The sequence below is a fragment of the Alnus glutinosa genome, chromosome 1 (genome assembly GCF_958979055.1).
Source record: "Alnus glutinosa chromosome 1, dhAlnGlut1.1, whole genome shotgun sequence".
NCBI lineage: Eukaryota > Viridiplantae > Streptophyta > Magnoliopsida > Fagales > Betulaceae > Alnus > Alnus glutinosa.
In genome coordinates this window covers 10,103,211-10,123,179 of record NC_084886.1, presented here as the reverse complement: position 1 = coordinate 10,123,179, position 19,969 = coordinate 10,103,211, and the positions used below count along the sequence as shown (strand labels likewise).

Below are 19,969 nucleotides of genomic sequence, written 5' to 3'. Positions count from 1 at the left end.
TCAACCTTGCAATCATTGAAGACTTGAGCGCGTTTTTGCAAGAACACGGCTTTAACTTGGTGATCAAGTATCAATTGTGTAGAATTGTTTTGTATTCAGATTATCCATCTGTGATTGTAGGAGGACAATGTCCATGTGAATGCATTGACGAGAAATAGATGCTTTTCTTCTTCTTCAAGAAAAGCTTGTGAACGGCCGGTGATATCGAACTTATATTAATGATTTGGCAAAGCTGCATATAAAATAAAAAAAAAGTCAATGATCGCAATATATTTTTTTTAATATATATATATAGATGACTAAGAACAAATACATTAAAAAAAAAAAAAAATTACAGATATGAAACACAAATAATTAATAGAGAACCAACCAAAAAAAAAAAAAAAAATCAGTTTTAATAGCGATTCAACCATAGTTTCAAAGGGGATTCTCAAAGGTGGAGAAGGAAATCAAAAAAAGCTGCTAACGAAACTAATTGTTGTGGTTCATGATGGACAGTGTAAATATTAATTAATAAAATAAACTCCTTTTTAACTTACCTCATGTCTAGCTTATGATGTAACTGGGGAGGCTAAGAAGTAGATGTACAATGATGGAAGAGACACCATCTGGGGCGGTAAGGCAGAAACCACCAGGATCTGATATTTTTTAGGTCCATATTTAGATATGAAATTTTTGTTGAACTAAAAGAGCTTTACAAAGGAGAGCCAAAAAAACTGTGGTGGAAGAAATTTGTAGTAAGAGACCAAAACACTCATGCTAGAATGGTGCGTGGGGTACACCAACAAGGGCGATGCTGATTGATAGTTGAGTGAGGCCCGACAATGGAGAAAAAGGCGTGTGTGGGTGATGGAGGTTACTTCATGATGTGACAATGAACATCACTATTAATATATCTTATATATACAAATTAGCCCCTCCAAAATTTAGTGATGATTTTTATAATCAAATCAGAAATTACACTTGAAAGTAAATATAGCATTATTGTTTCCTTTGAACTTTTATTTTCCGAAGAAAGAAAGAAAGGGTCTTCATGTGTGTTGACAAGTGTTCTTACGTGACTTCCGTTATTATTAATTAACCCTAGAGTTAGTGGCCTGTTCTATACGCACCTTTGACAAAGCAATTTTAAGAAAAATAGAGAACTGAAATCCATACAAATAATTCCCTCTTTCTTAAAGAGTAAGAATAGACAATAATTCATAAATATCTAAATTATTATCTTAAGAATTATACTACTTTCTTTTTCACTTTTGGACTCAGAAGTCTGCTTGAGGATCACATCTTCCCCTTCTTTTCTTCGTATAATTATATATATATAAAAATAAATAAATAATAAATAATAATAAATGTATGTAATGTCAATAATAAAAACACCCCTTCCAAAGAAACCAATGAATTTTCGATTTGCATTTTTGAAGTAAATATACATGTCCTCCAGGACAAACATGGATTGTGCAATTTGAGCTTTTCTCAGTTTTTAAGATTAGTTTTCATTTAAAGGCATGAAGACTTTTGCAAATAATTAAATAAATAATATTAATTGTGAATCATAATTCACAATACTTGTTGATCCGAATCTATTTTCAAATATTAATACAATATTTATTTTCATGGTCCCTACCAAGCCGTCTTCTATTTTGGATTTTGTAGTGTCTCTGTCCTTGCTATCTCATACGACATACACTGTCACGTGTTCATGTCCTTGCTTCGAGTAACTTTCACTTTAAACACGTAAATAACAGTTACATATCATCGAAAGGGCAATAAAAAAAATAATGAAAAAAAAAGATTAAATACGTATTTGTCTACGGGGTTTAAAAATTTTATTTTTTACTCTATATGATTCATTTTGTATTGTATATGATATTTTGTTTATGGCTTAAGACGGAGATAGTACATCCGTCCAACTTCCATCCAAAACTTAACGAAAGTCCACGTTAACAATTTTAAGAAGCTGACATATGTCATATACCTAATAAAAAAATAATAATTTTTTTTTAAAAAAAAAAAATCTTTAAAAAACTTTTTTTTTTAAAAATGTAGGGGCGGCTAAGTTACCCCCTCATACCCGGTCTGGAGGTGGCCGAACACACCTTCAAGGGGTTCGGCCACCCCAAAGGCCCAACCTTAAACGTTTTCTTTTCTTTTTCTTTTCTTTTTCTTTTTCTTTTTAACCTTGTGGGGGTGGTTGGGGGCCACCCTCAAATCGGCCATGAGCCACCCAAAAAAAAAATTTAAAAGCTTTTAATTTTTTTTAAAGTTTTTTTTTTATTTTTAGTTTTTAATTTTTAAAGTTTCAAGACATGTGTCAACTTCTTAGAGGTGTTGACGTGGACTTTTGTCAATTTTTAGACGAAAGTTAAATGGAGATACCATCTTTGTTTTTAGCCATAAACAAGGTACTATGTACAATACAAAATGAATCACATGGAACAAAAAATAAAATTTTTAAACTACATGGAGTCAAATGTATTTAACCCCCCAAAAAAAAAACAAGAAAAAAAGAGGTATTTTGGGTTGAATGAAACACTACCGACTACCGAACAATCACTGTCGACTGATTGAGGTTCTCAATTGACCAAGTGCATCACAAAAAAGCAACTCGAAAAGCCTTTAATTGAACTCCAACCGATGCTCGATTGACTGAAGGGCTCATAAAGAAGCTCCGTAAATCATTCGATCTATGCTCGATCATTATTGATTACACAATATCTCGATGAGTAATGCTACACATCATCCTCTTGTCTACCTTTTATCCTCCCAAAATTGATGTGGCTCTTAAAATCACTATTGGATCAAAATTCAATAATGATTTATCATAAATTTAATGGTGATTTTAAGAGTCACATCAATTTTGGGAGGATAAAAGGTGGACAAGAGGATGATGTGTAGCATTACTCATATCTCGATAGTTCCTTGATTGATCGAGCTAAGATAGTGGTAGCAATTTTTTTTTTTTTTTTTGAGAAGTATAGTAGTAGCAAATTAAATGTTGCTTGCTATTATTGCAGAATAGTTTGGACCACGAGCTGTCAAGAATATGAAAAATAATTGAAGTGACGTGGCAGACAGTGATTTGCTGTGACACTCCTTCTGGGCTCACCATGTGTTGGGGCCGATGGGCTTTCCTTAGACCTATCTGGGTTAGTGGGCTCCGTAGGATTGTACCAAAATGAAAACTTTTTCACTTCTCCCGATGCTATTTTAATTAACATGTATTTACTATTTTACTGTGGCGCATTCCCCGTGATTTTTTATTATTATTTTATTTGAAGTAGCATTCCCCGTGATTTTAGCTTAACCGTTCGTTGCGGAAGAGCTTAGTCTTACGTGTGACGTGTCCACCGACAAATTTACACTGTTTTCTGAAAGCTGAAAACCCACCGACAAATTTACACTGTTTTCTAACAGCAGCCGTATTTGTGCCACAACTACGGGGGTTTTGGAAACCTTCGCCGCACATTCCGACTCGAATGCGCCACAGTAAATAATAAATACAAGTTTTTAATTAAAATAGCATCGGGAGAAGTGAAAAAGTTTTCATTTTGGTACACCCTAGTTTGCTCCCTACCTTACACGAATCCAAACAAAGTCCCCATCATCCAACGGACACCACTTTGATTCGAGCTCTCTGAATCGTTAACACCCCAAAAGTTAATTTTGTAGTTGTGTACTCTACACAATTAGGCTCAAGTCTTAATGAACAAAATCATAAATGCATATCCAGCTCAGTAGCTTTCTTCTTTCTGTTGCTCTATGAGTCTATGCACTTCTCAGTTGTCAGAACCTTTTTGGCAATGGGATTGAATAGATAGGAGTCGATTGTTCTGGGAATCCCATTTGAAGAGCATATGGAGAAACCAATCACCGGAAAATGCTCTCATCAACTCTGGTTAGTCATCTTCGTCCTCTTTATTCTATGCCTCGTATTATCTTCCTTTGATTATTCAACTCTGATGGGTGCCAACAAGGAAGTCGCTTATTTATTCAATCGACCCACTTCTTCTTCTCCTTTTTTTTTTTTCTTTTTTTTTTTTCCAAAAAAAGTGCACAGCTAAGAATACCCTCAGCAGCTTCCTTTTGATTTTTTTTTTATATATTAAAATAACGAATATAGAAGGTAAGGAGTTTGTAGCTTATCCAATATTTTAAAAAAAAAATTGCTAGAGTTTCTTCTAGTGTTTTAATTGTGAGGTTCTTCTATGCTGAGATAACACCATATTCTTTTAATAAAAATAAGAAAGAGAAAATTAAGTTGTAGTTTTTTTTTATTATTAAAAATAAGGTGTTATGTCATACTCATGAAGGACACAAAATAGAATAAATGTTAGCATTTCCCTTTAAGAAATATATAAAGGATCTGCTTTTTGAAACGGTTTCTTATATTTAGAGAAGAAAAGAGGTTTTAGGGTAAGAGCCCTTTTAGGTTTGCACCGCTTGGCTTATAGTTATAAGTTATAGGCTACTTATAGCTATAGTAACTATATAAGAAATGCACCGCTTTGGTGCTACATACCCATAAGACTTTTTGTCTCCCTCAGATAGAGAGACGTGCTGCTATACATCTTCTTTGATTCTTCTCCCATGTTTCTATTTTTTAAAATTATTATTAAATCTGTGGAACTTATGTATGAAATAACATGAGCACACAAATTCAATGTTAATTATAAAAAGTTGAAGAATGAAAAAATGAATTATTTCCCTTAGATAGAACATCATCTATATCAACGAAGTAATGGGAACGAAATAAATGAATATGTTTCCGCAGACCAAATAAATGAATATATATGTTAAAAACTTATCAATTTGGAACTGGTTATTTCTCTTCACTTTTATCATTTCAATTTCTACAAAACTTTCATATTTAAGATTTATCCACCTCCAAGTTTGATTCACTATTCCATTAATTTGGCTTACGTCAACATTGTGGTAGTTGTCAAGTCGTTATCAGCAATATTTAAGTTTCTCAACAACTATTGAAGGACGGTGGATGCATGGTAACTGCAAGCAGCTGGACAACTGGAAAACATCTTGCAGACTGCCGGCTTCCTTTTGCTTTTACACCAAATTAAAACTGAGTCACAAGAGCCTCCTTTTTCAGTCAAGTCAACCTCAATTACCTCCGTATCCATGGCTGCTCAAACCCAGCTTCTATCACCTTTCGAACCTCGTTGGAATCACGATGTCTTCTTGAGTTTCAGAGGTGAAGACACCCGCAAAACCTTCACCGATCACCTCTACACTGCCTTGGTGCATGCCGGAATTCACACATTCCGAGATGACGACGAGCTTCCTAGAGGGAACCACATCTCTAACGAACTGCTCAAAGCTATTCAAGGTTCAAGGGTTTCTATTGTGGTTTTCTCTAAAGGCTATGCTTCTTCCAGTTGGTGCCTTGATGAGCTTGTGGAGATCTTGCACTGTAAGAATACCATAAGCCAAACTTTTCTTCCCATATTTTATGACGTGAACCCCTCGGACGTGCGAAGACAGACCGGATCTTTTGCCGAAGCATTTTCTAAGCACGAAGAGCGGTTTCAAGCGGAGATGGAGAGGGTGCAGAAATGGAAAGCAACTCTTACTGAAGCTGCAAACTATTCCGGTTGGGATATCCAAAACATTGCAAACGGGTATTATATCTTACGATCTCTTATGCTTTTTGATGCATTAATAAATTATTATTATTTTGTCTTTTGTTTTTCTTTTAAATGTTAGTCTAAAATTGATAAAATAAAATAATATTGAGGTTGAGGTAAAAATAGATTGACAAAATTTCGAAGTTATTTTAGCTAGAATCCAATGGAAATCTAGACTTTCATCGATCTAAATATTTTCAAACTAATTTGGGATGCTTCAATCATCTCGAAACACATCTTTTATTTGGACAAAACCAAATTAATGATGAGTAACCGAAACTGTGATGAGTCCTGTTTCATCATTTCTGTTTAACTTTATGACTCATGATCCACATTTATCTTTGTTATAGAAAAAGTAATACGAGTTTTATAGTGATAGGCAGCATCAGATCTCAGATCAAGATGCATAGAATTCTGGGGTATTAGACTCTATCAAATCTTTTGTTTTGAAATTGAACTTAATTTTGTCATACCGGCATTAACAACTCAATGTTTACATGATGTTTGGTTGGGATTGGGGTTAATCCTAAAAACAATGGATAGAGTTTTTCTCCAACTTCCTTCAATTCAGTCTCTAAAAATATCATTGTCTTTTTCCGCGTGAGAAGCATATGCTTTTTAAATAGCAAATATAGAGTTTGAATAAATTTTATTAAAAAAACATGTGTCTTTTCTAACTTTATCCTTACTATTTAAAAAGCACGTGCAAAATAACACATGACGTTTTTATGGACTAGGTTGGAAGTAGTTTTTTCAACCTAGTTCGGAAGAAATCTTTGCCTGTATAAATTTCCACTGTAGTTCAATTCAATTTATTATTAATTATCAAAAAAGTAAACAAAGGTAAAGACATTGTTAATATAAAAAATGTTGTTTTAATAATTTTTTTTTTTTTTTTGAGTTGTGGCTCTCAAAAAAGTGAAAACAAATACCAAACTAAAGACATTTTCCATTTATATCTCTGTTTTTCAAATTTCTAAAACTAGATAACTGTTTCATGATAACTACATAAAGCATGCTCCTAACACTATCCAATATATTCCCCATTTAATTCATCATGTTGTTTCCATTCTCTGGCAAGAATTGTGTTTTGTTCGAACAAGACACCGAAATAGGCTTGTGTTTACCACGAAAATTAGTCTCAAATGACCAAAATGATAATATCCTTTTGAATCATATAATTTTCTTCATTTTCTTTTCTTGTGCTTATGTTGTGTTTTTTTTTTTTTTTTTTTTTTTGTTCTTTTAAACTATAATTACCAGGTACGAATCAAGGTTCATCGAGAAAATTGTTGAAGAAGTTTTGCGTAAAGTGAACAATGCTTGCTTGGATATTGCCAAATATCCAATAAGTATAGATTATCGTGCTGAAAAGATTAAAGCTTTATTAAATCTTGGAACAAGTGATGTTCGCATTGTAGGCATCTATGGCATGGGTGGAATCGGTAAAACAACCTTAGCCAAAGCTGTTTATAACCAAATATATAATGGGTTTGAAGGAAGTAGTTGTCTTTTAAATATTAAAGAAATTTCCGAACAACTCAATGGTTTAGTTCTTTTGCAAGAACAACTTCTTTCTGATGTCTTAAAAACCAAGAACTTGAAGATTGCCAATGTTGATAGAGGAATCAATTTGATTAGGGAAAGATTTTGTTGTAAAAGAGTTCTTGTTATCCTTGATGATGTGGATCACTTGAAACAACTCAATTCATTAGCTGGAAGCTCTGAATGGTTTGGTCCAAGAAGTAGAATCATTTTAACAACTCGAGATGAACATTTGCTAACCGAACTTGAAGTGCATGAAAAATATAAGGTTGAGGAATTGAATCATGAGGAATCTCTTCAACTTTTTAGTTGGCATGCCTTTAGGATAGCTCATCCAATAGAAGATTACCGAGAGCTTTCAATTAGTATAGTTAATTATGTGGGAGGGCTTCCATTAGCTCTTGAAATTTTGGGTTCCTCTCTATCAGGAAGAAGCACTATTGAGTGGAAAACTACATTGGAAAAATTACAAAAACATCCTCACCATGAGATTCAGAAAATACTTAGAATGAGCTTTGATTCACTAGATGATGATACTGTGAAGGACACATTCCTTGATATTGCGTGTTTCTTTGTTGGCATGGACAAAGATTATGCCATCAAAATATTTGACGGTTGTGGTTTCTTTCCGGATATTGGTATTAATATTCTCATTGAGAGGTCTCTCGTGACAATCAATGACAAAAATGAGTTGAGGATGCATGATTTGATTCGCGATATGGGAAGGGAGGTTGTTCGAGAAATGTCACCCAAGAATCCTGGAAAACGCAGTAGATTGTGGTTTCGTGAGAATGTCTTAGATGTGCTTAACAAACATCTGGTAAGAGGTAGATGCATTAATATTATATAAATACATGTACATGTACATGCACATAGACATAATATGCATATGTTTTGAAAGTATTTCTATATGAGAGTTTTGTCTTTTCGCCAAACTTAAATATTCTATCAATATGACCCATAACTGTAATTCATTAAAAAAAAAAAAAAAAAAAAAGGAGACCCATAAATGTAAGATCTTAAATCCTACGTACAATTCTCTAATCAATCAAACAACTAGTACTTGACTATAGTAAAAAAAAAAAAAAAAAAAATTGAAGTATGCAATTCTGGCCATGTATAAATCACATTAGTTTTTATTTATTTATTTGATTATGGTGAAAATATATAGGTCACCTCCAATTTGAAGGTGTTCTAGCTTCACAAAAAATGTGAATATGCATTGCTAACCCATCTATGTTTTCAGGGATCAAAAGCAATAGAGGGTCTTAACCTAAGTCTACCTGCACTTGAAGTTGAAGATGTACAATTGAAAACTGAAGCATTTGCAAAGATGAAAAATTTAAGATTGCTCCAAATCGATGGTGCATATCTCATAGGATGCTATGAACATCTTTCCAAAGAGTTAAGATGGCTTCACTGGCATAAGTGCCCTCTGAAATTTCTACCACCAAATTTCCACCTAGAGAACCTTGTTATTCTCGACATGCAGCATAGTAATGTCAAACAAGTTTGGAAAGAGAACAAGGTATAACAAATCTTACTTTGCCTACTATTTTCTTATTAAATATGAATGAATAAATTACATGAAATTCTCTTTTCTTTTCTTTTTGTTCTTTTTTTCATTTGATTTCGTTTTGACAGGTACTCAACAAGTTAAAAGTTCTTAATCTCAAAGGTTCTAAATGTCTCACCCAATCGCCAAACTTCTTACTAGTCCCACATTTGGAGGTGCTGATACTTGAAGGTTGCACGAGTTTGGTTGAGGTACATGAATCCATTGGACATTTGGAAAAACTTGTTTTATTAAATTTACAAGGATGTGAGAACTTGAAGAATCTTCCAGAAAGCATTTCTAACTTAGAATCTTTAGAGACTCTTAACTTGCCTGATTGCATAAAAATTGTCAAGTTACCAAAACAATTGGGGAATATGGTTGCTTTAACAAAGCTGAATTTACAAGGATGCAAAAACTTGAAAAATCTTCCGGAAAGCATTTCTAGCTTAGAATCTTTAGAGACTCTTAACTTGTCATTCTGCATAAAAATTGACAAGTTACCAAAACAATTGGGGAATATGGTTGGTTTAACAACGTTGAGACTTAAAGGTTGCACGAGTTTGGTTGAGGTACATGAGTCCATTGGACATTTGGAAAAACTTCTTGTATTAGATTTACAAGGATGCGAGAACTTGAAGAATCTTCCGGAAAGTATTTCAAACTTGTATTCTTTAATGATTCTTGACTTGTCTGGCTGCAAAAAAATTGACAAGTTACCAAAACAATTGGAGAATATGGTTGCTTTAATATATCTGGTTGCTGATGGGACGCAATTGAACAACTGCTATTGAGAAACTCGAAAATGTATCATTATCTTGATGTAAAGGGCAATCCTCAGAATCTTGGATGTCACATTTTTTGTTAGGGTTATCACGAAAATGCCCGAAACCCATAAATTTGCTACCAACTTCTGTTTTTGGATTGTGTCGTTTGAGAAAGTTGAATCTCAGTGATTACAATTTGTTTGAAGATGAGATTCTTATGGATCTTCGGAGTTTATCTTCATTGAAAATATTAAACTTATCACGAAACAATTTTCGTAGCCTGCCTCATTGGATCGGTAGCCTCCCTAAATTAGAAAGACTTTGGTTGGAGGAGTGTGCAAGTCTCCAATCAATTCCAGAACTTCCTGCAAGTTTAGAGGAGTTGTATGCACGTGGCTGCTCATCATTGCAGAGACTCCCAAATGTGCCGAACCAGGAAAGATTATGGACAAATTTTTTCATGGAGAGATGTGACGGTCTAGCATATGATTTCAGGAAGAGTCTTCTCCAGGTTCTCTCTCTCTCTGTCTCTCTCTGTCATTCTCTCATTTTATGATGTTGTTGGTACAGTTTCCGGTATGGTGACGTGTCGCCTAAGGATTCGCTGCCTGACTTTTTATCGAACACTTCAACCCTGCAAAAAGGAACAAACAACTCGTCGGGGGTGCCGACCACGCCCACTCCGATGCCTAAGTCAGTCTAAAAGGTTTTCTGTATAGAATCCTTAATCTTAATCTCCAGAGCTTAGAGAATTCGTCTCTTATACCTGGTGTGACGATCTTTATTTATAGGCCGGACCTTCTTGACATTGAGTTGGATTAGGAGTTTGAGGAGTCCTAGCCCGGTTTGAATTTTCATCACATCTTCTGGGAATTTGAATAGGAGTGTTGAATCCGTAGTTGATTGCGTTTGTACTTCTTTAAATTCGATTCTATGTCAATAATCATCTTATCCCATAAATCATGGATCTGTAGTTTATCCCTGATCTCCTGGGATTCTATCCTTATCGAATTCTGAGACGGGTGTGGCGCATGGCACCTTCCTAAGAGACTGTAGCACATTTCAGCTGACCTCCGAGGTGATGATATCCGAGACGTTTCTACTTTTACCTGGAGATCTCGGGATATATCCGCACCATAACAGGGTTGTGTAAGTCCGAGATGTTTATACTCTAAGATGTTGACTCATCCAATGGATATCACCCCGAGAAGATACCGCACCGACTCGATATTGTACCGAGGTGTTATTACTCCGAGGCAAAAATATCCGAGATACGTTCACTCCATCTTGGCTGGGAGATCTCGGGATATTTTACACACCGTAACCTGGAATTTTAAGACCGAGACATCGTTATATCTCCGAGATGTCTTCGGACCTAAACGTCCTTCCCTTTGCTGGATAGAACCATGCGGAACAAGTAGCCGAGACATAACTCCGAGATGTCATTGGATCCACGTGTCTCTAGGGTTGATTTTATCCCTAACAGTTACCCCCCTAATTCTCTAATTTCAGAAATAAACGGAAATAAGAGAATTACTTTCCAGCTGCCAGTCTGTATTTGATGTTTGCGCAGGGCGCGTCTTTTCAACAGTTCAAATTTTGAATTTGACCGCTTCTTTTCCCAACGTCGACGTCATCTCTGCACAGCCGCCCTTTTGTCATCATTAAATGGTATCGTCGAGGCAGCATATTTAATGCTGAATTTACGGAAGGCGCGCCTTTTCCTCTTCGGAAATTTTGAATCGACAGCGCCCTTTGGCATTTCGGACACGTGGTAGTGGAGGCGTTTAAAGTTGGGATATTGTACTGTTCACTCACTGATACTTCTTTTTCTCGATACTCCATTGTCGTCTTCCTCCCCAAACTTTTCCTTTCTCTGTATTTTTCTGTTTCTGCCTTTCTTCTTTCTTCCATGGCTCCCAAGAAAGCTGTCTCAGCCTCGTCTCGGGTTCGGACAAAGAGACCCGACGGCTCTGTGGATCTTTCTCCTTTGGAGAGCAGGGTCGATTCCATCATCTTCGCGAAGCATGAGGGTGTCCTTCGCTCGAATTATGAAATTTCTCCAACTGTGAAGATGTTCTATCAGGCGCCTGGAGCTCGGTTCATTGATGGCGGCGATATTACCCTTTATGAGAGGATGTTTCTTGCTGGGCTTCGATTACCGTTTCCGGAGATTGCTCGAGACTTCGTTCTTTTTCTGATGATCGCGCCCAGTCAGATAATGCCAAATGCTTGGCGGTACCTGTTTGCCTCTTACATCCTATGGAGGCTTGTGTTGAAGAAGGAGATGAACATCCTACAATTCTTCCACATCTATAGGCCGAGGCAGACTGCAGAGGGAATGATTGAACTCTGCAGCCGTCACCCGCCTGTTTTCATCAAGCTCAAGAGTGGGCTGACGAACAACAAGTTCTGGGAGATGCAGTTTTTCAGAGTTTCCGGGGAGTGGGAATGCCCCGAAGGTACTCTCCTTCCTGAAGATCGTATGATGCCTCGGACTTGGCAGTTGTTGCGACCTGACCGAAGTGACCCCCCTTCGCTCACTGTTTCCGAACTGGAGGATGTTAAGGAGATAAGTGGGTGGTCCGCTGCCAGAGTCAAGGCCGACAAGTTTGAAGAAGTCGATTTTGACAATCTTGTCACCGAGGAGAATATGAGGCAGTTTCTCGGATATGACATTCCGAGAGACAAACAGTTAATCACCAAAAGGGGAGCTGTCAAGAAGAGGAATGAAGCCCCTCCATCCCCGAGACCTATGACTAAGAAGAGGTCACCTGAGGAAGTTCTCGGGGATGTTCCTGCACAAAAGAAACAGAAGATTCCTTTGGCCGCCTCGGGTGCGAGGAGAACTCCTCCTTCGGCTCCATCACCTAGGGTAAGCGTTGAAGAGGGGTCTGCCAGCTTTCGGGGTTTCATTCCCGAGGCTAGTCCTGCTCCTTCCTTTGTTTCACGGGATGAGTCTGGCTCCGAGGCTTCGTTCCATGGTGAACAATGTGCGGTACCTGAGAGGTCTGGAGAAGGAGAAGGAAATGTACCTGAGGTCCGAGATGTCCCAGTTGCGCGTAGGGTAAAGCATCCGGCCAGGAAACGGAAGCTTACAGGCCAAGACCGAATGGCTCAAAGACTTGCGGACGCCGGGCGATTGTGGGGTAAAGCGGTTATAAAACCTTCCGACAAAGAGGAAGTGCGTCAAGAGCCTGTCGCTTCAAGTGGTGACTTTCTCGAAGAGATGGATGAAGAGTTCGGCACCCCCCTAGACGAGCCTTTGGCTGAAGATTCTGAGGTAGAAGGTACTCCCCGAACTCCTTCTTCGGAACGTCCAGAAACACCACCACCCCCTGAAGAAAATCGTGAAACGGGGTACTCCACCCCCCGAGTTTCATGTTCTGCGCCTATACAAACCGAGACTCCTACTGGACTGTCCGAGGCTGAGGACGTTGAAGAGCCTTGCCCCTCTCGGGAAGTGATTGATCAGGGGGTGCCGGGATCTGCTCCTGGAACTCAAAGTCCCGATCAACCCGAAACAACTCCCCATGTTGGAGTGGCTGAGGAGTCTCGGATCGAATCCGAGAACGTTACTCCTGAAGCTGGCGTGCTCCCCGAGACTTCTACTAGGAGCGAGTCTCGTGCTGAGGCCAGCCCAAGCACCGGGGCTGTACCTCAAGTGGGTCCTAGCTCTTCCTCCAGGGTCTCGGCCGGCTTCGAGATTTTGGGCAGGGGTCTTCTGGGTCATCCGATGGAGGCCATAAAGAACTTAATCCCCGAGGGATATCTGGGGAATGCAGGGGCGTCTTCTCCCGAGAAGATCGCCCAAGGCATTCTCATCTCTCATTATCAGGTAAGTTTCTGGAGCTAGGACTTTTTATTCTGTTTGCATCCCGATTCTGACTTTGCTTACTTTTTTCTTGACAGCTTCTTGTGAAGATGACTGCCCTCTGGCAGAAGTGCGAAAATTGTCCTGCGCCTCCGCCCACTCCTTCCCCCGAAGTTCAAGCCCGCATCTCGGGTTTAGAGGATGAAGTTGCGGCGCTGAAGTCTCTTCTTCAGTCCAAGGACGAGGAACTCGCGTCCCGAGAATCAATTATATCCGAGATGCGTTCTGCTAACGCTCGTTTGAGCAACGAAGTGGCGGAGGCCAACGGTCGATACGCTCGCTCTATTGAAAGTCTTTCTTCCGAGCTGGATCGTGCGGACCAATTGTCTATTCGTTTGTCGGCTGTGCAGAATGAATGCTCCGAGGCGTGCAAGAATGCATTGAGTGCCGAGGCTGAAAAGGACAAACTCAAAGATGAGGTTGAAAGACTTACAGCCGAAAGGGATAAAGCTCTCAAGGCGCAGGATCACTCGGAGAGTCTCTTGATTCGTCTCAGGGCTAGATATGACGCCGATCGGGCAAAGCTTAAACGTTATCAGAAGCAGTTGAGCTATGCGCCTTATCTTCGGGATCAGAGTTGGGGTCGGGGTTGTCATTGGGGTTTCGAAAATTTTCGAACTTTGGTGACAAATCCTCAATATAAATTTGATCCCGAGACGGTTGATCCGATGTTGGTGGGTTTTCCAGAAGAAGCCATTGATGAGATGGAGGAGTTTGGTAAGGATTTCATGCCCGACGTTCCGAATTGGGGTCTTGACGCGCCAGTTCCCGAAGAAGACCCTCTTGACGATCCTGCTAGCTAGAAGCTGTTTTCTTGAATTTTTATCTTCTCTTTTCTTTACCTGTACATTTTTCTTTGTATAAAAATTAGAATATGATATCTTTTGAATGAAATTTCTACCTTCTGCTTAGGCATTTTCTTTTCTGTTTTCGGTGTCGGATAAACCGAAGAACCTTTTCTGCTCTCGGTGTTTGACAGACTTTCCTGCTTACCTTAATGAGTTACCCCCCACAATCTTAGTCTGCGACCGCAGGCTAAGTCGTTTGAGGTGGGTAGTTAGATTGTTGAGCCTTACCTTTCTTTTAATTTCTTTATCTTTGAAGGCTTCAATCTTTCAACATTTGGAGACCTCTAACCGAGAGGTTTTCTTGTCTTAGTGTTCTTTTCATGACCACTTCGGGTTGTCTAAGGAAAGGACGTGGGCAGATTCTTTCCTGGATGCTCTTGTCCTTCCGAAAACCTGCAATCCTGCATTGATAGCCTTTATTGGACTGACCTTTAGGTTTTTCTTGCTCTCGGTTTTGGAAAGACCAAGAGATTTTTCCTATTCTTGGTTTCGAACAAACCGAGAGACTTGTCCTGCTCTCGGTACTGAGTGACCGAGAGACTTTTCCTGCTCTTGGTGTTGAATGACCAAGAGACTTTTCTTGCTCTCGGTTTTGGACAAACCGAGAGGCTTTTCCTGCTCTCGGTACTGAGTGACCGAGAGACTTTTCCTGCTCTTGGCGTTGAATGACCAAGAGACTTTTCTTGCTCTCGGTTTTGGACAAACCGAGAGGCTTTTCCTGCTCTCGGTACTGAGTGACCGAGAGACTTTTCCTGCTCTCGGTACTGAGTGACCGAGAGACTTTTCCTGCTCTCGGTACTGAGTGACCGAGAGACTTTTCCTGCTCTCGGTTTTGGACAAACCGAGAGGCTTTTCCTGCTCTCGGTACTGAGTGACCGAGAGACTTTTCCTGCTCTTGGTGTTGAATGACCAAGAGACTTTTCTTGCTCTCGGTTTTGAACAAACCGAGAGGCTTTTCCTGCTCTCGGTACTGAGTGACCGAGAGACTTTTCCTGCTCTCGGTACTGAGTGACCGAGAGACTTTTCCTGCTCTCGGTTTTGGACAAACCGAGAGGCTTTTCCTGCTCTCGGTACTGAGTGACCGAGAGACTTTTCTTGCTCTCGGTTTTGAACAAACCGAGAGGCTTTTCCTGCTCTCGGTACTGAGTGACCGAGAGACTTTTCCTGCTCTCGGTGTTGAATGACCAAGAGACTTTTCTTGCTCTCGGTTTTGAACAAACCGAGAGGCTTTTCCTGCTCTCGGTACTGAGTGACCGAGAGACTTTTCCTGCTCTCGGTACTGAGTGACCGAGAGACTTTTCCTGCTCTCGGTTTTGGACAAACCGAGAGGCTTTTCCTGCTCTCGGTACTGAGTGACCGAGAGACTTTTCTTGCTCTCGGTTTTGAACAAACCGAGAGGCTTTTCCTGCTCTCGGTACTGAGTGACCGAGAGACTTTTCCTGCTCTCGGTGTTGAATGACCAAGAGACTTTTCTTGCTCTCGGTTTTGAACAAACCGAGAGGCTTTTCCTGCTCTCGGTACTGAGTGACCGAGAGACTTTTTCTAAGTATGTAAATCGGATTGATTCTTGGATTTCTGCGATTGTCAGTAGATACTGGGAATAGACATTCTTTATTGAATATGAAATTGTTTGTAAAAAAAACAATGAACTACATAAAATATTTTTTCAGGTGCTCGGCATTCCATGATCTTGGAAGTATCTTTCCGGTCTCGGTCATCAAGCGATAAGCTCCCTTCTGATGGCATCCTATTACCTTGTAGGGGCCTTCCCATCCGGGTCCCATTTTGCCTTCCGTTGGATCTTTCGTCATCAAGCTCACCTTCCTGAGTACCCAATCTCCGATTTGGAACTTTCTGGGCACCACCTGTTTGTTAAAGTACCGAGCCGTTCGATTCTGATATGCCGCCCATGTGACATGAGCGTCGTCTCTTTTCTCCTGCAACAGGTCCAGGTGTACCTTAGCATTCTCGTCGTTGAGTCCTGGATTGTAGTGAGCCACCCGGAAGCTTGGAGATCCTACTTCCACAGGAATCACCGCCTCGGTTCCGTATGTAAGTGAGAATGGTGTCTCGCCAGTTGGAGTTCTTCTGGTGGTTCGGTACGACCATAGCACCTCTGGAACGTAATCAACCCATGCTCCTTTCTTTTTATCAAGCTTTTTCTTCAGGATCTTTACCAAGGTCTTGTTTGTCGCCTCTACTTGACCATTTGCCTTCGGGTATTGTACCGAAGCATAATGGTTTCGGATACGGAGCTCCGAACACCACTTCCGAAACGGTTCACAGTCAAACTGCTTCCCATTATCTGTGACGAAAGCATGGGGAATCCCGAACCGGCACACCACTGACTTCCAGAGGAAAGTTATGGCATTCGCAGTGGTTATAGCTGCTAATGCTTCTGCTTCCGCCCATTTAGTAAAGTAGTCTACAGCTACAATCAAGAACTTCCGTCCACCTTTTCCTACCGGCATCGGACCAACTATATCCACCCCCCATTTTGCAAATGGCCATGGAGAAGTGAGGGGGATGAGCTTCTCGGGACTTGCTTTCATGATTCTTGCGAATCTCTGGCATTTATCACAGGCTTTGACAAGAAGAGCTGAGTCTTTTTTGATCGTGGGCCAATAGTAACCTGCTCGGATGGTTTTTTGCGCCAGCATCCTTCCTCCTGAGTGGTCTCCGCACACTCCTTCGTGAATTTCCCTGAGGACATAGTTCGACTCGGCCTTGGAGAGGCATTTGAGAAGGGGTTCGGAATATCCTCTTTTGTACAGTGTATCCCCGAGGAGGCAAAACCGTGCTACTTGTATCTTCACCTTCCGAGCTGCAACCTTATCTTCGGGCAACAACCCATGTCTAAGGAACTGGATAATGTCCCTAGCCCACTCTGGCTCCTCCGGTGCTGAGTCTACTTCCATAACCTTGGTCCTCGGGGCTATCGAAGGCTCGGTCAGAACAATAATTTGCCTTCTCGACGCTTTCATCTCTTCCTCTGTTCCCGACGCGATCTTTGAGAATTCATCAGCTCGAATGTTTTCCTCCCGAGGTATTTTTGTGATGACAAACCTTTCAAAATAGGACTGGAATCTCCGTACTTCTTCCAAATACCTGGCCATTCTGTCTTCTTGTGCTTCGAATTGCCCTTGGACTTGGCCTACGACCACCTGAGAGTCACTTCGGATTTCGACATTGGTTGCCCCCATCTCTCGGGATAATGCCAAACCTGCTATCACCGCTTCGTACTCAGCTTCATTGTTTGTTGTAACGAAGTCCAGTTTCACAGCAAAACCGAATTCTTGCCCTTCGGGATTCCTGAGGAGGACTCCTACTCCGCTTCTGCTCTGTGTAGAGGAGCCATCTACAAACACAATCCAGGTTGACTCCTTAGGAAGTTCTTCTGCTTCAGGAATGTTACAGAATTCTACCAGGAAATCTGCTAAAGCCTGTCCTTTGATAGCCGTCCGAGGATGAAACTCGATATCAAACTGTCCGAGCTCCACTGCCCAGTTGACTAACCTTCCCGAGAGGTCAGGCTTTTGCAACACCTTCTTCATTGGATACTCGGTCAAGACTCGGATAGCGTGAGCTTGAAAGTATGGCCTCAATCTTCTAGCTGAAATGATTAAAGCGAACGCTAACTTCTCGATCCGAGGGTACCTCCCCTCTGCACCATGAAGTGCTTTGCTTGTAAAGTAGACCGGTTTCTGAACCCCTGAATCTTCTCGGACTAGCACCGAGCTTACTGCTGAGGGAGAGACTGCCAGATAGAGATAAAGAATCTCCCCTTTGGTTGGGCAGCTCAACAGTGGTGGGTTGGCCAGATATTCCTTCAATTTTTCGAAAGCTTCCTCACACTCCTCACTCCATATAAATGCTTTTCGTAAAATTTTAAAGAAGGGAAGGCACTTATCTGTCGACCGTGATATGAAACGGTTCAAGGCTGCAATTCTCCCTGTCAGTCGTTGAAGTTGTTTTGTTGTTCTCGGGGCCTCCATCTCGAGGACCGCTCTGACATTCTCTGGATTAGCTTCAATGCCCCTTTGTGACACCATAAACCCCAGGAATTTGCCTGAAGAAACTCCGAAAGCGCACTTTGCGGGGTTGAGCTTCATGTTGTATTTTCTTAGAGTCCGAAAAGTTTCTCGGAGGTCTTCTATGTGTTTGTTTGCCCGGACACTCTTAACCAGTATGTCATCTACGTATGCCTCAACGTTTCGGCCAATTTGACTTTGAAACATCCGGTTCACCAGTCGTTGATATGTGGCTCCAGCATTCTTCAATCCGAAGGGCATCATCTTATAGCAGTAAAGTCCTCGGTCTGTGATGAAAGCAGTTTTCTCCTGGTCTGTTTCTTCCATGCAGATCTGATTGTACCCCGAGAAGGCATCCATGAAGCTCAAGAGCTCATGCCCGGCCGTCGAATCCACCAATAAATCAATCCGAGGCAGGGGAAAGCTATCCTTCGGACATGCTTTATTCAGGTCGGTGAAGTCTACACACATCCTCCACTTCCCGTTGGACTTCTTTACCAGCACTACATTGGCCAGCCATTCGGGATAATCTACCTCTCGGATGAATCCAGCTTTCAGCAACTTCTCTACTTCTTCAGCAACTGCCGTGTTTCGTTCGGCGGCAAAAACTCTTCTTCTCTGCTTCACAGGGCGATAATTTGGGTCCACATTCAGCTTATGGACTATAACCGAGGGATCAATCCCCGGCATGTCTTCATGGCTCCAGGCAAATACATCTTTGTTGCGCCTCAAGAACGCCACCAAATCTTCCTTCAGGGGTTGAGGGAGTTGTGAGCCTATATGAATTTTGTTTCCCGAGTCGCCTATCTCGAACTCCTCCAAGGCTTCCACAGGCTCCCCCAACGGTGATTGCTATTTTCCATCCTCCTTAGTTCTCTCCCCCCGACCGTGCTGCCTCGGGGTATCTTTCAAGGACAGATTGTAGCATCTCCTAGCCTCCTTCTGGTCTCCTTTTACCTCTCCAACTCCTTCTTCTGTTGGAAACTTCATGCTGAGATGTGGTGTTGAAGTCACCGCTTTGAAATCGTTGAGAGCCGTACGTCCTATAATTGCATTGTAGGCCGAGACCTTATCAACTATTAGGAATTTTACCATAATGACTTTTTGCCTTGGATAAGTCCCGGCTGTCACAGGTAAATCGATAGAACCGAGAGGCAACACCTTCTCTCCGGCAAAACCCTGTAGCTGGCACGAGACCGGAACCAACTTTTCCAATGGAACACCCATGTGATCAAAAGCTGATTTAAACAGAATATCAGCCGAGCTCCCAGTGTCAATGAGGATCCGCCGGGTCTGATAGTTTGCTATGGTCAAGGTGACCACGAGGGCGTCTGTGTGCGGAAGCGAGACTCCAGCATAATCATCATCAGAAAACCCTATAACCAGAGGGTTATACTTCCGAGATTTTGGGGGCCTCTGGACCGAGTAAACTTCGAAATCATCGAGCTGCCTGGCGTATGCTTTCCGAGCTGAGTTGGACTCGCCTCCTCCTCCGAATCCTCCCGAGATGGTGTGGATGATAGGGATATTGCCCTGCTGTGCCCCCCGAGGCCTGCTTCTACTTCTCTCCCTTCTTTCATCCCTCCGAGGCCGAGGTGCTGGCTCTCGGCTTCTTTCTCTTCTTTCATCTTGTCTCGGTTGATAGTTTCTTCTATTATCCCGATCTTCTTCCCTCCTAGGCCTCGGATAATGATCTCGCTCCTGTCGATT

The 19,969-nt window shown here is 41.0% G+C and overlaps 1 protein-coding gene across 1 annotated transcript; it reads left to right on the top strand.

Moving 5' to 3' along the window:
• The first annotated feature begins 3,615 nt into the window (after nt 1–3,615).
• Nucleotides 3,616–9,623, top strand: LOC133871704 (disease resistance protein RPV1-like). The gene is made up of 5 exons (XM_062309121.1): nt 3,616–3,895; nt 4,937–5,633; nt 6,903–8,004; nt 8,431–8,712; nt 8,829–9,623. The coding sequence occupies exons 2-5, from the start codon at nt 5,134–5,136 to the stop codon at nt 9,531–9,533; spliced, it is 2,589 nt and encodes an 862-aa protein (XP_062165105.1). The 5' UTR covers nt 3,616–3,895; nt 4,937–5,133; the 3' UTR covers nt 9,534–9,623.
• The last annotated feature ends 10,346 nt before the right edge of the window (nt 9,624–19,969 follow it).

Bases quoted from the DNA above. Each gene is read 5' to 3' on its own strand.
- LOC133871704 (XM_062309121.1), top strand. From the start codon at position 5,134: ATGGCTGCTCAAACCCAGCTTCTATCACCTTTCGAACCTCGTTGGAAT. The intron at 5,634-6,902 runs GTATTATATCTT...TATAATTACCAG, and splicing joins ATCCAAAACATTGCAAACGG to GTACGAATCAAGGTTCATCG. The intron at 8,713-8,828 runs GTATAACAAATC...TCGTTTTGACAG, and splicing joins AAGTTTGGAAAGAGAACAAG to GTACTCAACAAGTTAAAAGT.